This window comes from Hemiscyllium ocellatum (assembly GCF_020745735.1).
Source record: "Hemiscyllium ocellatum isolate sHemOce1 chromosome 27 unlocalized genomic scaffold, sHemOce1.pat.X.cur. SUPER_27_unloc_29, whole genome shotgun sequence".
Classification (NCBI taxonomy): Eukaryota; Metazoa; Chordata; class Chondrichthyes; order Orectolobiformes; family Hemiscylliidae; genus Hemiscyllium; species Hemiscyllium ocellatum.
In genome coordinates, this window is record NW_026867497.1 from 350,684 (window position 1) to 363,085 (window position 12,402).

The 12,402-nt window shown below is 45.1% G+C and overlaps 2 protein-coding genes across 5 annotated transcripts in view; one reads left to right on the top strand and one right to left on the bottom strand.

Moving 5' to 3' along the window:
- LOC132807974 (zinc finger protein 239-like) overlaps window positions 1–12,389 on the top strand; it is a 17,417-nt gene extending 5,028 nt beyond the window's left edge. For 3 of the 4 annotated variants that reach the window (XM_060821861.1, XM_060821862.1, XM_060821864.1), the window contains exon 2: window positions 2,038–4,100. In XM_060821861.1, coding sequence (XP_060677844.1) covers window positions 2,423–3,148 — 726 coding nt within the window. In that variant the 5' untranslated portion in view covers window positions 2,038–2,422 and the 3' untranslated portion in view covers window positions 3,149–4,100. Of the gene's footprint in view, window positions 1–2,037; window positions 4,101–12,231 lie in introns of those variants that run through there. The other variant, XM_060821865.1, reaches the window with a different exon arrangement.
- LOC132807989 (uncharacterized) overlaps window positions 1–12,402 on the bottom strand; it is a 233,927-nt gene that overhangs the window by 184,337 nt on the left and 37,188 nt on the right. The window lies entirely within an intron of this gene.

Below are 12,402 nucleotides of genomic sequence, written 5' to 3' on the forward strand. Positions count from 1 at the left end.
CTTTCATTTATGAGACAGCACCTGAGTGAGTGAGTACATCTGAGATTTTGGTGAAAAGTGGGATTTTATTGCACTGTGGGGATGAAACCCTACCCTATCCAGTCATTTCTGCTGGTGGGTGAGACCAGACCACAAGATTAGTTGGAGTAGATGAGGAGGAACTGCTTTTCCCAGAGAATAGTGAATCTATGTAATTCTCTGCCCAGGGAAGCAGTAGAGGCAGCTTAATTAAGTATATTCAGGACACAGTTAGATGGGCTTTTGCATGGTAAAGGTATTAAGGGTAGTTGGGACAATGCAGGGAGGAGAAGCTGAGACATTGGAGAGATCAGTCATGATCTAAATGAATGGCGAAGCAGGCTCGATGGGCCAAATGACCTATTACTGCTTCTATTACTATGAAACTCTAACCCTGCAATTCCCATGGCTAACCCACCTAACCTGCACATCTCTGGACACTATGGGCAATTTAGCATGACCAATCCAAATCAAGGCCAGTGAGCAATACAGTGATGTGGAAAATGAAGATCTGAGAATGACAGAAAGATACGGAGAGTAAATGTACCGGTAATCAAAATTGGATTCTAAAGATCACAAAAATTGAAACTAAAAATGGTATGTCTGAATGTGTGCTACATTGCAACAAAAGCGAATGAATTGACTGCACACATTGAAGGGAATAATTAAAATGTGGGACTCCTTACAGAGATATGGCTCCAGGATGACAAGGATTGGATCCTCAATATTGAGGTGGTGATCAAATGGAAAGCAAGATAAAGGTAGAGGGTTAGCACAGGTAATCAAAGCACTGATCACAGGGTAATCTGGTGTCACCTCAGATTTCAGGTCCTGATTTCTCACCCCTCCTGGATTTCTGCTGATGCTTTGCCCCCTTTTTTTTACACCTTCTGGAACAATAAGTCAATCCAGACCCCCAATCTCCCAGCCTGATAACCATCCAGACCCCCAATCTCCCAGCCTGTTAACCATCCAGACACTGAGTGTAGTCACGGCAGGGAATAAAACAAGAAATGTGAACCAAAATTAGAAATAAGTAGGTGCTTGTGCTTAATATTGTTCAATAGGAAGTAAACCAGAAATACTACTCTCCCAGGATTCCTACAGTGCCTTATTTGAGGAATTCTCTCACCCTTACATCGAGCTATTAGTACATGATTTACAACAATATCAACAAAAAAAAATTTCTGTTGTCAAATTGACAGAGATATACAGCATAGAAACAGACTTTTTCTCTCTGTCACGCACACACCTGCACAAGTCCATGGGGGTGAATTTGTTTGCAGAATGATATTTGCATATGCATTCTATTTTCCTCAAAGAAATGCACAATCTGCAGGCAGTTAATACATGTAATATTTTGTAAATTTCACATTGGAAATAGAACCAGTCTGACTCTAGACTGGGATACAGACAGATTCTGACCTCACGCCTTTAATGTATTGTTTGAGCAGAGGTGTCTCCTTTTGTTCTAAAGCCTTAAATTTATCCTGAGAAGGTGCCTTACAGGAAGTTCTGAGATTTACATATTAATGATATCTGCAATCCATTGTAAAAGATGAAAGAATTAACGATCCAGGTTTGTTAAATATATCATTTCAATGCCAGGACATTGTAATATTTTTCCATTTTGTGTCTGGTTGTTCATCAAAAACCTGCATTGCAGGCTCACCCTGTATTGACATTTTTTTTGCTTCCCAAAATCAGACCTGCTCACTCTCCGCAATATCCCAGTGTTGTGAAAGATATTAAATTTCAGGTGGAGTTATCCAAAACTCAGATGTCTATCTTGACGTTTTTGCTTTTCTGCCCCTATACGATCCTGAATCAACACCTTCAGGAGAAGGAGTTAGAGCGGAGGGCGGGAGAGAGAGAGAGAGAGAGAGAGAGAGAGAGAGAGAGAGAGAGAGAGAGTGGGATAGTGCTTTCAATTTTGTGGAATAACAACACAAACAAATTGCTTGTTCTGAATTTTTATTCTGGACTGACAGGAATGAATTTTGTAATCTCCTTTTACAGAGTATTTGAAGATCTGAAGACGGAAGTTTCAAAATCAACAGATGAAGGGCTTATGCCCAAAATGTCGACTCTCCTGCTCCTCAGGTGCAGCCTGACTTGCTGTGTTTTTTCAGCATCGCACTTTTCGATACTGACTCTCCAGCGTCTGCAGTCCTCACTTTGATGTCAATGTCTGACAGTCACTCAATCCATCGGGACCGCAACAATTTTTGACTGATTCTGTGAGAAGGAGCAAAGCTTTCTGGTTCCTGTTTCAGTCCGTTTTCAGCATCAGTGGGACTGGATGAGAGACCCTACTGTTGGAGTGCACTGAGTGTGGAGCCTGAAATAGTTATAAGGCCGGGGAAGAGCTCTACACGTGTTGTGTGTGGCTGAAGCTTCGGCCATGGAGAAACCCGAGGAATCCTGCCCCATGGAGAAACCGTGGAAGTGTGGAGACTGTGGAAAAAATTTCCGTTTCCCATCTGCTCTGGAGATTCATCGTCGCAGTCACACCGGGGAGAGGCCATTCCCCTGCACCAACTGCGGGAAGGCCTTCAGCAATTCCTCCGACCTGGTGAGGCACCAGCGGGTCCACACGGGGGAGAGGCCCTTCAGCTGCCCCGATTGCGGGAAGGCCTTCAGCAATTGCTCCGACCTGTTGAGGCACCGGCGAGTCCACACGGGGGAGCAGCCCTTCAGGTGCTCCACATGCGGGAAGGGCTTTACCCAGGCCTCCACCCTATTGGCCCACCGGCAGCTCCACACTGGGGAGAGGCTGTTCATCTGCACCGAATGTGGGAAGGGCTTCAGCAATTCCTTCGCCCTGCTAACCCACCAGCGGGTCCACACGGGGGAGAGGCCATTCCCGTGCACAGAGTGCAGGAAGGCCTTCAACAGTTCCTCTGACAGACTGAAGCACCAGCGGTTCCACACGGGGGAGAGGCCCTTCAGCTGCCCAGAGTGCAGGAAGGGCTTTACCCAGGCCTCTGACCTGCTGAGGCACCGGCGGGTCCACACAGGGGAGAGGCCGTTCACCTGCTATCAGTGCGGGAAGAGCTTTAGCCGCTCCTCCCACCTGCAGAGTCACCTGCGGAGATCACATGCCATCGCAGGGGGTTTAAAGCAGTGACGGCTGGAGACAAGGTATGGGTTTAAATTGGTGCATGAGGCAATACTTCTTCTAATTTATGGTTATGCCAAGGATCTAATTACAAAAGGACAGCTCTGTGCTGACAAATAGTAAAGAAAGTGGGGGTGAGGGGGCAGGGGGAGAAGTGTGTGCACTTAGACCTTGAGCTGTTTCTAAAAAAAAAAGATACTTTTTCTACACCTTTTTGCTGAGGGGATCTGAAGCTGTAACAAAGTTGGGTTGCAATAAAGGGTTACCTGAACTTACCATCGGGCTCAGACTCTCATTGAAAGCTTTGAGCTCCAGATGGTTTTTGTTTAAAGGTGCTCTATTCGTTCAGCCTCCTGCACTAAGTTTCCAATGTCATGTATCAGATGGAGCAGTGAATGAGTAGCTGGTATCATTAGAAATTGTAAATTTTTTAGGGATGCAGGTACTGCGTTGTTCTATCAGCATTGTAAAGTTTCCTGGTGGAAGTGTGGGCTGTGTTCACTAGAAACGTTGTGGAGGTGTCAGTGTTGGACTGGTGTGCACAAAGTTAAAATCTCACAACACCAGGTTATAGTCCAACAGTTTTATTTGGAAGCACTAGCTTTCAGAGCGCTGCTCCTTCATCAGGTAGCTGTGGGGCAGGATCCTAAGACACAGATTTTATAGTAAAAGATCAGTTTCATGCAACTGATGGGTTATATTGAACAAACCTTGATTGCTGTTAAGTCTTCCATCTTTAGAATATGCTGCAGGTTTCTGTTCATTAATATGTAAATCTCAGAACTACTTTTAATTCATGTTCTCAAGATGACTTAAGGTTTTATAAAAATAGGTGACATCTCAGCTCAGACAATGCATGAAAGGTGTGAGGTTCGGTCTGTCTGTATCCCAATCTTGAATCAGACTGGTTCTATTTCCAAAGTATGAGTTGATAAAATATGACATGGATTGATTGCCTTCATTAACTGCCTGCCGATGTTTCCACAAAAAGCACACATTGAATCTATCTGCAAATATAATACTGCAAACGCAAATTCATCCCATGGACTTGTATGTATGTGCGTGTATGAGAGAGTAGTGTGAGTGCGTGTATTTTTGCACGTGTGTATGATGGAGTATGAGCCTGTAAGCGGGTGTGTGCATTGGTGGATTTGTGTGTGTGTCTGAGAGAGACCATGTGTATGAGAGAGGGTCTGTGTGAGTATGAGAGAGTGTAGGGTGTAGTGGGGTCACCCAAGGTTATCCTCATGGGTTCTGAACTTGGCCATCAACCTCTGCTCGGCCACTGAAAACAGTTAAGCAGTGACACAACACACATCGGAGAGGACAGAGTGGCACTTGTCTCTCAGAAGGTGGGAGGCTCTGGATGGTATCATCCAGGATAAACACACGCTGGAGGACCTTCGGCTCAGACAGATTCAGCTGGAAGCCAGGCTGCAGACACGGTGGTGGGTGGGGGGATCTTAACCGGACACTTTATTCTGGGAGACGGTCATTCCCCTCAGGACAGCTTTCTGATTGCGTCAGGGATTGTCTCCGTTCTCTGCAGTTGCCAGCAGGAGGCCAGATGATATTATTGTCTGTCTGGTGCCAGGATTCAGGAACTGATAAGAAGAGGGAGAGAGAATGGATGGTGATGACTCTACCTGGGAAATGGCTTATTATTAAAATTAAGAATAGCTAAAATGATATATTGAGAAACATTATTAAAGCATGTTCAATTTCATAAAAAAGCTGCAGACATCTTTTGAAACTCGCATTGAAATATGTACAGTTAGGCCACAGTTGAGGACGGGCTGTAATGGGTGAATGGCCTATTCCTAGTCTTGTGAAATTGGCTCTGACTACGTCGAAAAAGAATCATAGAGTTGTAGAGCACAGAAAGAAAGCCTTTGGTCTGGGCTGACCAGATGTCCTAAATTAATGTAGTCTCATTTGCCAGCACTTTCCACATATCACTGTAAACCTTCCTGTTCATGTCCCCATCCTTATAAATGTTGTAATTGTACCACTTCCTCTGGCAGCTCATTCAATACACGGACCACTCTCTGCGTGAAACAAGTTGCCCCATAGGATACTTTTCCCCTCTCACCCTAAAACTAATGTCTTCTACTTCTGAACCTCCCCACCCCAGGGGAAATACCTTGTCTATTTATATTATCTATGCCCCTCATGATTTTATAAACCTCTATAAGGTTACCCCCTCAGCCTCCAATACTCCAGGGAAAACAGCCCCAGCCTATTCAGCCTCTCCCTGGAGCTCCAACCCTAACAACATCCTTATAAGTCTTTTTTTATCCCTTTCAAGTTTCACAACAGTCTTCCCACTGAGTGAGCAATAGGCTGTGAACAATCTATTTTTGTTGGGGTGTAAGAGAGGGCGTTTCTTGAGGCCAATTAACTTTCACACTGTTTTTATTTCTAATCCGAGGTCCCTCCAAATTTTTCCCCATTTACCCTAAACCTTTGCCCTAAGCCTTAGGACCCCAACCTTGGGGAAAAGATATACAAAAGTTGAGCAGCCAAACAAATGCAGTAGGACTAAGAAGTCGAGCCACAGATGGGGAAAAGAAAGTGGCTCCAGCCTTTTTATCTCCCCCTGACATTTGGACACTTCAAACCTGTCAGTAATACCAGCTCCCAGGATCTCCAGCCTCTCTGTGGCAGCAAGCACTGCGCATGCTCCTCGGAGTCAGCAAAAAATCTGCGCCGCCAGCTGCTCGGTGTCCGCGCACACGGCTCGCGCCCTTCTTTTGATGGACCAATAGGAAGCACTGGAGGACCGGAAAGCGACTGGTCCTCCTGCCAATCAGAGCGCCCCTATTGTCTGAATGCGGAAGTTGGAACATGAGCTTCGGAAGTTGCTGTTGTTGCTCCTCTCTCTGAATAAAGATTGAACTTCACTCTAGATTGCAACCTCCTTCCTCTGTCCAACATCTGTGAGTACGGCACTCTCTTTTCTCATCCTATTTTTCGTTTCTTTTCTAAATTCTGAGCTTCAATTGTTGACTTGCAGCAACTGAAAGGAAATGGGGTGAATGGGGGGTTGGGGGAACAGACTCTGCAAATGTTGGTTCAGGTCTGTCTCCATTGGCAAACGCAATAACACAATGTAATGATCTTGCCTTTGCTGTGGAAGAAAATGCGGAAAAAAGGTCATTGTTTAGATGCTTATATACTGGGCTGTGGAGAAAGTGAGGGCTGCACATGCTGGAGATTAGTCGAAAAGTGTGGTGCTGGAAAAGCACAGCAGGTCAGGCAGCATCCGAGTAGCAGGAGTGTTGGTGATTTGGTCACGAGCCCTTCATCAGGAATGATGTGTGGATGTACAATGGGGTCTCAGCAACCTTCCACACCAGTCACTGCCAGTTGTCGGACAGGTGTAGCAAGCAATCAGCAAGGCAAGTGGTATATTAGCAAGAGTTCAGAAGTTGGGATGGCTTTCTGTGATCAGGCAGTCATTGAATATATTCAAGCCTGTGTTCATCTGATTTCTGAACAACAAAGAAGTGGATGGTGATGGGGGAAGGTAAAAATAATGGTTTTAAGACCAGTATAGAACAGTTACAGTCATACAGCACAGAAACAGACACTTCAGTCCAGCTAGTCCATGCTGCTATATTCATAAACTAAACTAGTCCCACGTAGTTTGGCTCATATCCCTTTGAACCTTTCCTACTCATGTACTTATCCAAATGTCTTTTAAATGTTATTACTGTACCTACATCCATCACTTCCTCAGGACATTGATTCCACACACAAACCACTGTCTTTCGAAAAGAAGGTGTTCCTTGTGTGTTTTTTTAAATCTTTCTCCTCTCCTTGAAAGTTTGCTCCCTAATCTTGAAACCCCCACCTGAAGGAAACAGCACCAGCCACTCACCTCATTGACACCCCTCTTGGTTTTATAAACTTTATAGGTAACCTCTCAACTTCCTGTGCTTCAGTGAAAAATGTCCCAGCCTATCCACCTAGATGTAGGTATATTCATATCCAGTTATGATCTGTTCGATGCTGGTGCATGCTCGAAAGACCAAATGGCCTACTCCTGCTCCCAATTCTCTCACTCTGTGTCCAAGACAGCAAGAGACCATAAGGCAGAGGATCAGAAAGTAGGCCATTCAGCCCATCAGGTCTGCTCATACCACACAATTGTGGCTGATATGTTTCTCAACCCCATTCTCCCACTTCCTCCCCATAACCCTTGATACTCAAGAACTTATCTATCTCAGTCTTAAATATCCTCAGTGACCTGGCCTCCACAGCATCATGTGGCAATGAATTCCATGGATTCACCACTCTCAGGCTGAAAAGTTTCTCCTTATCTCCCTTCTAAAAGGTCTTCCCTTTTCTAGTCTCTTTCAGGTCCTGGTCTCTCCCACTAATGGAAACATCTTCCCAACGCCCACTTTGTTTAGGTCTTTCAATGTTCTGTATATTTCCATTAAATCTCCCCTGAGTGAGAGTGTGGGCCTGTGTCATGGTCTAAGCCAGACCACTCAAAACATTCTTAAGCAGGCAGCCCCAGACCATAACTTTGTAATTTGATTTGGTAAGTGGACAGTGAAAATTATCTGGAGTAAGTGAGCTCAGTTGACTACTAGATTTTAAAACAGACAAAAATTATTCTCAAAATTACACAATGCAACACAAAGATCAGAATAAAGAACGCCTACAGAACTCAGCCTATCCAACTAGACTCAGTTATGCTGTTCTGAATATACACAACAGTCCCAATAAGCCAACTCCCTTTGAAAACCATTATTAATGGAACACATGCTTATAGGTTGAAGTTGAGAGACAGGAAAGAGAGAGAGAGAGTTTCCACACAGCTCCCTGTTGAACTTGCAACCAGTTCAAAACTGAACTAAAACTGCTCTGGTCACTCCCTTTTCTTTATACAGGTCACTTCTAAAACATGACCAATTTGGCCTGAAGTTGCATCTGTTTACATATAAACAAAAGACCTCTCAAAATTCTTTTCATCTCTGTTCAAACCAGACTGATCAGAACCTGGCCGGTTTATTACCTCTCTGAAAAAAGTCATGGACAGTGTCTCCTTGAGCCAGGGAAAAGCTTTTAGTCCAAAAAAGGAACTAGCTTTGTGACACCTGTTAATCAGCATGAACCAGACCCTTCAGGATGAGATGCAGCAGGAATTAGGTTCAACAAAATGTGAATGGAGGGAGATTGCGTGGGATGGAGATTTTCAGCTTCCAGGGAATAAGAGAGGAAAAAGAGTTTGCTGTTAATTAGAATTGATCGGATGGGTCAATGGATAGAGGAGTGGCAAATGGAGTTTAATTTAGAGAAATGTGAAGTGTTGCATTTTGTTCAAGCAATCCAGGCAGGACTGACACAGTGAAGGGGAGTGTCACAGAACAGAGAGACCTTGGAGTGCAGGTTCATGGTTCCTTGAAAGTGAGTCCTAGGAGGTCATGGAGTGGCTGTACAGGACATTGGTTAGGCTACTTTTAGAACTGTGTTCAGTTCTGGTCTCCCTACGCCAGGAAAGATGTTGTGAAACTTTGAAAGGGTTCAGAAAGGATTTTCAAGGCTGTTGCCAGAGTTGGAGTGTTTGAGACACAGGAAGAGGCTAAATAGGCCAGGGATATTTTCCGTGGAGCATTGGAGGTTGAGGGGTGACCTTATAGATGTTTATAAGGGGCAGGATAGGGTGAGTACCCAGGTTAGGGGAGTTCAAAACTAGGCAGCATATGTTTGCGGTGAGAGGGAATGATTTAAAAGGGACCTGAGGAGCAACTTTTTCACGGAGGGTGGTAGAGGCTGATACAATTCCTACAAAATTTAAAAGGTATCTGGATGGGAATATGAAGAGGAAGGGTTTAGGGGGATATGGGCCAAATGCTGGCAAATGATTTAGATTAATTTAGGACGACTTGTTGGCTCAGATGAGTTGGGTCGAAGGGTCTGTTTCCGTGCTGTATGACTGTAATCGTCTTTGGTGAAAGCAGAAGTGTGGTTGTGAAGACTGGACTTTCAGAGCAGCTTTCAAAGATGTTTTGCCTTGATTTGGAACAGAAGAAGTTGCAATGAAATCTTTCATTTGTGAGACAGCAACTGAGTGAGTGAGTACATCCTGGAAAGTGGAAATTCATTGAATTGTGGGGATGAAGCCCTACCCTATCCAGTCATTTCTGATGGTAGATGAGACCAGGCTTCAAGATGAGGGGGAGTAGATTTAGGAGAGAGATGAGAAGGAACTGCTTTTCCTGGAGAGCAGTGAATCTATGGGCAATTCAGCACGGCCAATCCAAATCAAGGCCAGTGAGCAATGTCGTGATCTGGAGAATTAACATCAGAGAATGATAGAAAGGGACAAGGAGAGTAAATACACCAGCAATCAAAACTGGATTCTAAAGATCACAAAAATTGAAAATAAAAACGGTGTGTCTGAATGTGTGCTGCATTGTAACAAAAGCGAATGAATCAACTGCACACATTGAAGAGAATAATTATGATCTGAGATTCCTCACAGAGACATGGCTTCAGGATGACAAGGATTGGATTCTGAACATTGAGGGGGTCGTCAAATGGAAAGCAGGATAATGGGAGAGGTGCTAATGAAAGCACAGATCACAGGGGAATCTGGTGTCAGCTTGGATTTCAGGTCCTGGTTTCTCTGTCTTCTGTTGATTTTCCTGTTCCAACAGAGTAAGATGTGGGTCTGCTCTCAGCTCTGTTGGATTTCTGCTGAAGCTTTGACCCCATCCACCCCCACCCCCACCCCTTTACACTTCTGGAACAATAAAACATTCAGTCAATTGAGACCCAACCAACAGTCTCCCAATCTCTCAAACCAATCAGACACAAGAGTGTAGTCATTGCATGGAATCAAACAAGAAAAATGAAACAAAGTTAAAAATATATAGGTGCTTCTGCTTAATTAGATTAGATTCCTATAGTATGGAAACAGGCCCTTCCACCCAAAAAATTCAAACTGATCCTCCAAAGAGTAACCAACCCAGACCCATTTCTCTACATTTACCCCTACCTAATGCACCTAACAGTATGGGCATCGTGGGTGGCACGGTAGCACAGTGGATAGCACTGCTGCCTGACAGCGCCAGAGACCCAGGTTCGATTCCCGCCTCAGGGAGTTTGCACATTCTCCTCGTATCTGCGTGGGATTCCTCCGGGTGCTCCGGTTTCCTCCCACAGTCCAAAAATGTGCCATGCTAAATTGCTCGTAGTGTTAGGTGAAGGGGTAAATGTAGGAGAATGGGTCTGGGTGGGTTGTGCTTCGGTGGTGGATTTGTTGGACTGAAGGACCTGTTTCCACACTGTAGGTAATCTAATCTAAATTTAGCATGACCAATTCACCTGACCTGCACATGTTTGGCCTGTGGGAGAAACTGGAGCACTCGGTGGAAATCCGCTCAGACCCGGGGAGAATGTGCAAACTCCCTGAGGCGGGAATGGAACCCGGGTCCCTAGTGCTGTGAGGTAGCAGTACTAACCACTGAGCCACCATGCTGCCCCCAAATGTTTGTTCATTGGGAAGTAAACCAGAAATAGAGCTTTCCCAGGATTCTTATAGTGCCCTACTTGAGGAATACTCTCTCCCTTACATCTAACTATTAGCTATTATTTACAACAATATTTACACCAACCTAAATAAAGCATCTGTTATCATATAGACACAGAGATATACAGCACAGAAAGAGACTTTTTCTCCCTCATGCATGCACACACGTAATTGGCAGGATGTTCTAGGATTTACACATTATTGATACCTGCAACCCATTCGAAACGATGAAAGACTTAATCCCGGTCTGTTTAATATGTAATTTCAATGGCAGGATGCTGTAATGTTTTTTCCATGAATTCTGTGCCTTATGATCTTATTCTCCACAATCACCTGATGAAGGAGCCGCGCTGTTAACACCAGTCCTTCCAAATAAACCTGTTGGGTGTTTGATTTTTAACTTTGTCCAGGTTAGGTTGGATTGGCCAAGCTAAATTACCCGTAGTGCCCAGGGATGTGCACGTTAGGTGCATTATTCAGGGTGGTAGGAGGATGGGTGTAGGTGGGTTACCCGTCGGAGGGTCGGTATGGACTCCTTGGGCCGAGTGGCCTGCTTCCACACTCTGGGAATTCTCTGAAAGGAAGGGATTACCCTGTTGCAAACTGCAGGGCTGCGCAGGCGCAGTGCGCGCAGCTGTTGTCGGCCTTTCCCCGCCCCCTCGCTTCATCTATGACGTCACAACGCGGAAGTGGCCCTGTCAGTTTCAGAGTGAAACTCCCTCCCTCTGGGCAACTCTTCATCCCGGGAGGGAGTGGGGGTAACATCTGTTCACTTGTAGCAACTGGAGTGATTCCAGGGCGGGGGGGGGGGGCAGACTCTGCAAACTCAGGTATGTGTCTGAATTACCCGGGTGAGGAGGGACGGAGGGATGGGATGGGGCTGTCTTCCCCATCGCGCCAGAGTCTGAAGGGTAACATTACAGACTTTTTATAAAAGCATGAGGGGCATGGATAGGGTCAAATAGACAAGGTCTTTTCCTTGGTATGGGAAGTACAGGGCTAGGGGGTAATAGGTTTAAGGCGGGGTTGGGGGGAAGACTTAAAAGGGATCTAAGGGGCAACTTTTTCATGCAGAGTATGATGCGTGTAAGGAATGAGCTGCCAGAGGAAATGGTGGATGCTGGTACAATTACGGCATTTAAAAGGCATCGGGATGGGTGTTTGAATAGGAAGGGTTCAGAGGGATATGGACCAAGTGCTGGCAAATGGGACTAGATTGATTTTGAGTATCTGGTTGGCATGGAAGAGATTGACCGAAGGGTCTGTTTCTGTGCTGTTTATCTCTATGACTCTGGCTTTCTACTAACATTTGCCACGTCTGTATGTTCTGTTTCTCTCTGGTGTCGGTGTTAATGCTTTCCCCCCCCCCACTTCCCAGGGACGTTAATGTGAGAACAGAGGGGGCAGGGAGGGAGAGAGTGAGATGGTGCTTTCAATTTTGTGGAATAACTAAAGACAACAATGTTCACCCGAAAGTAGAGTTGCTTGTTCTGAATTTCTACCCTGGACTGACGCTGATGACTTTTGTAATCTCTTTTTACAGAGTATTTGACGATCTGAGGACAAAAGTTTCAAAATTAACAGATGAAGGGCTTATGCCTGAAACGTCAACTTTCCTGCTCTTCGGATGCTGCCTGACCAGCTGTGCTTTTCCAGCACCGCACGTTTCAGCACCGACAGTCCAGTAACTACAATCCTCACTTTGTCGTCAATG